Source organism: Otolemur garnettii, unplaced genomic scaffold (genome assembly GCF_000181295.1).
Source record: "Otolemur garnettii isolate 467f Iridium unplaced genomic scaffold, OtoGar3 scaffold00031, whole genome shotgun sequence".
NCBI classification, from domain to species: Eukaryota; Metazoa; Chordata; class Mammalia; order Primates; family Galagidae; genus Otolemur; species Otolemur garnettii.
In genome coordinates this window covers 2,696,878-2,699,979 of record NW_003852426.1, presented here as the reverse complement: position 1 = coordinate 2,699,979, position 3,102 = coordinate 2,696,878, and the positions used below count along the sequence as shown (strand labels likewise).

Below are 3,102 nucleotides of genomic sequence, written 5' to 3'. Positions count from 1 at the left end.
CCTGTAGTTCCAGTTACTTGGGAGGCTGAGACAAGAGACTCACTTAAGCCCAAGAGTTTGAGGTTGCTGTGAGCTGTGATGCCATGAGACTCTACCCAGAATGACAGCTTGAGATTCTTTCTCAAAAAAATAAAGAAAGAAAGAAAAAGAAAAGTTAAAATTAAAATTAATGGGCAGGTACCTTCCTTTTGAAAATATAATAAATTGGCTCGGTGCCATGCATAGCTCAGTAAGTAGGGTGCTGGCCACATACACCCGAGGCTGGCAGGTTCAAGCCCAGACTGGGCCTGCTAAACAATGACAACTGCAACCAAAAAATGGTCATGTGTTGTGGTGGGCTATAGTCCCAACTACTTGGGAGGCTGAGGCAAGAGAATCACTTAAGCCCAAGAGTTGGAGGCTGCTGTGAGCTGTGACACTACAGCACTCTACTGAGGGTGACATATTGAGCTTCTGTCTCAAAAAAAAAGAAAATGTATTAAATTTTAAAAATGAAAAACAACATTAAAAAGCAATCTGCCAAAATAATATCTCATTCTTTTTCCATAGGCCCCGGAAAACCATGGCTGCTCCCAAGGGAATGGCCATAGGCATTGACTTGGGTACCACTTACTCCTGTGTGGGGGTATTCCAGCATGGCAAAGTGGAGATCATTGCCAATGACCAGGGCAACCGGACCACCCCCAGCTATGTGGCCTTCACAGATACAGAAAGGCTCATTGGAGATGCTGCCAAGAATCAGGTAGCCATGAATCCTCAGAACACTGTGTTTGATGCGAAACGTCTGATTGGCAGGAAATTTAATGATCCTGTTGTGCAGTCAGATATGAAACTTTGGCCTTTTCAAGTGATCAATGAAGGAGGCAAGCCCAAGGTGCTGGTATCCTACAAAGGAGAAAATAAAGCTTTCTACCCTGAGGAAATCTCTTCAATGGTACTGACTAAGATGAAGGAGACTGCTGAGGCCTTTTTGGGCCACCCTGTCAGCAATGCTGTGATCACAGTGCCAGCCTATTTCAATGACTCTCAACGCCAGGCCACCAAGGATGCAGGTGTGATTGCAGGACTTAATGTCCTAAGAATCATCAATGAACCCACAGCTGCTGCCATTGCTTATGGTTTAGATAAAGCAGGTCAAGGAGAGCGACATGTCCTGATCTTTGATCTAGGTGGAGGCACATTTGATGTGTCCATCCTGACCATAGATGATGGAATTTTTGAGGTAAAGGCCACAGCTGGTGACACCCACCTGGGTGGGGAGGACTTTGACAACAGGCTTGTGAGCCACTTTGTGGAGGAGTTCAAGAGGAAGCACAAGAAGGACATCAGCCAGAACAAGCGAGCGGTGAGGCGGCTGCGCACTGCCTGTGAGAGGGCCAAGCGGACCCTGTCATCCAGCACCCAGGCCAACCTGGAAATTGATTCACTTTATGAAGGCATCGACTTCTATACATCTATCACCAGGGCCCGGTTTGAAGAGTTGTGTGCAGACCTATTTAGAGGCACCCTGGAGCCTGTGGAAAAAGCTCTTCGGGATGCCAAGATGGATAAATCTAAAATCCATGACATTGTTTTAGTAGGGGGCTCCACCCGCATCCCCAAGGTGCAGAGACTGCTTCAAGACTACTTTAATGGACGTGATCTCAACAAGAGCATCAACCCTGATGAGGCGGTAGCTTATGGGGCTGCAGTACAGGCAGCCATTTTGATGGGTGACAAGTCTGAGAAGGTACAAGACCTGCTTTTGTTGGATGTGGCTCCCTTGTCCCTAGGGTTAGAGACAGCTGGGGGTGTGATGACTGTCCTGATCAAGCGCAACTCCACTATTCCCACCAAGCAGACACAGATCTTTACCACCTACTCAGATAACCAGCCTGGGGTATTGATCCAGGTATATGAAGGCGAGAGGGCCATGACACGGGACAACAACCTTCTGGGGCGTTTTGATCTGACTGGAATCCCCCCAGCCCCCAGGGGAGTTCCTCAGATTGAAGTGACCTTTGACATTGATGCCAATGGTATTCTCAATGTCACAGCCATGGACAAGAGCACAGGCAAGGCCAACAAGATCACCATCACCAACGACAAGGGCCGTCTGACCAAGGAGGAGATCGAGCGCATGGTTCTAGATGCTGAGAAATATAAAGCTGAAGATGAAGTCCAGAGGGAGAAAATCTCTGCAAAAAATGCCTTAGAATCCTATGCTTTTAACATGAAGAGTGCTGTGAGTGATGAAGGTCTGAAGGGCAAGATTAGTGAGTCTGATAAAAAGAAAATACTAGATAAATGCACTGAGGTCCTTTCATGGCTGGAGGCCAATCAACTGGCTGAGAAAGATGAGTTTGATCATAAGAGGAAGGAATTAGAGCAGGTGTGTAACCCTGTCATCACTAGACTCTACCAAGGAGGATGTACTGGGCCTACCTGTGGAACAGGATATATGCCTGGAAGGCCTGCTACAGGCCCTACCATTGAAGAAGTAGATTAATCTTTTCAGAAACTGGAGTGTTCTAGGGTGCCTCTAAGTGAATTTGTTCCCCCATCCTCAAACATCATTATGATTCTGAAATTGACTGGACCTGAACCTAAGTTACTATCCCTTTGGGATTCTGATGGAGGAGTCTCATACACCATCTTTTCGCACTCCTCAATGTCCTGTTTCTCACTCTGGAATGGACTCTTAGGAGAACTAGGTCCCTCTTGGAACCGTATGATGAATTTCAATGTCTGTTATTTATTTCTGGCCACCCTAACTTTCTTCTTCCTGTGTGGATGGTTATTTGTCACTCAGTAAATTTGTTCCTAAAGGAAATTACTTGTGGTGTCTTTACGCTGTGAGTGTACCTTGAAAAATAAGGAAAAGTAGAGTTCTTGTGGTCTCTGATTGTGAATGATTAAACTGGTAAGGGTAAACTATTTGAATTTTTATGAGCTCTTTGTTTCAAACAAGAAGTAATGTTTGATCTTCAGGCACTTTAGCCCAGATGGAGTTAACTATACAAGGTGTCCCAAAAGTCACTCATAAAGGGCTCGGCACCTATAGCTCAACCGGCTAAGGCACCAGCCACGTACCCCTAAGGTGGCGGGTTCGAATCCCCAGCC

General features: G+C 46.2%; 1 protein-coding gene across 1 annotated transcript in view; it reads left to right on the top strand.

Annotated features, from left to right (window-relative positions):
* HSPA1L (heat shock protein family A (Hsp70) member 1 like) overlaps positions 1 to 2,913 on the top strand; it is a 6,000-nt gene extending 3,087 nt beyond the window's left edge. Inside the window, exon 2 of the mRNA XM_003789030.1 lies at positions 550 to 2,913. Within this exon, the coding sequence (XP_003789078.1) occupies positions 563 to 2,488 (1,926 nt within the window). The 5' untranslated portion in view covers positions 550 to 562 and the 3' untranslated portion in view covers positions 2,489 to 2,913. The remainder of the gene's footprint in view (positions 1 to 549) is intronic.
* The last annotated feature ends 189 nt before the right edge of the window (positions 2,914 to 3,102 follow it).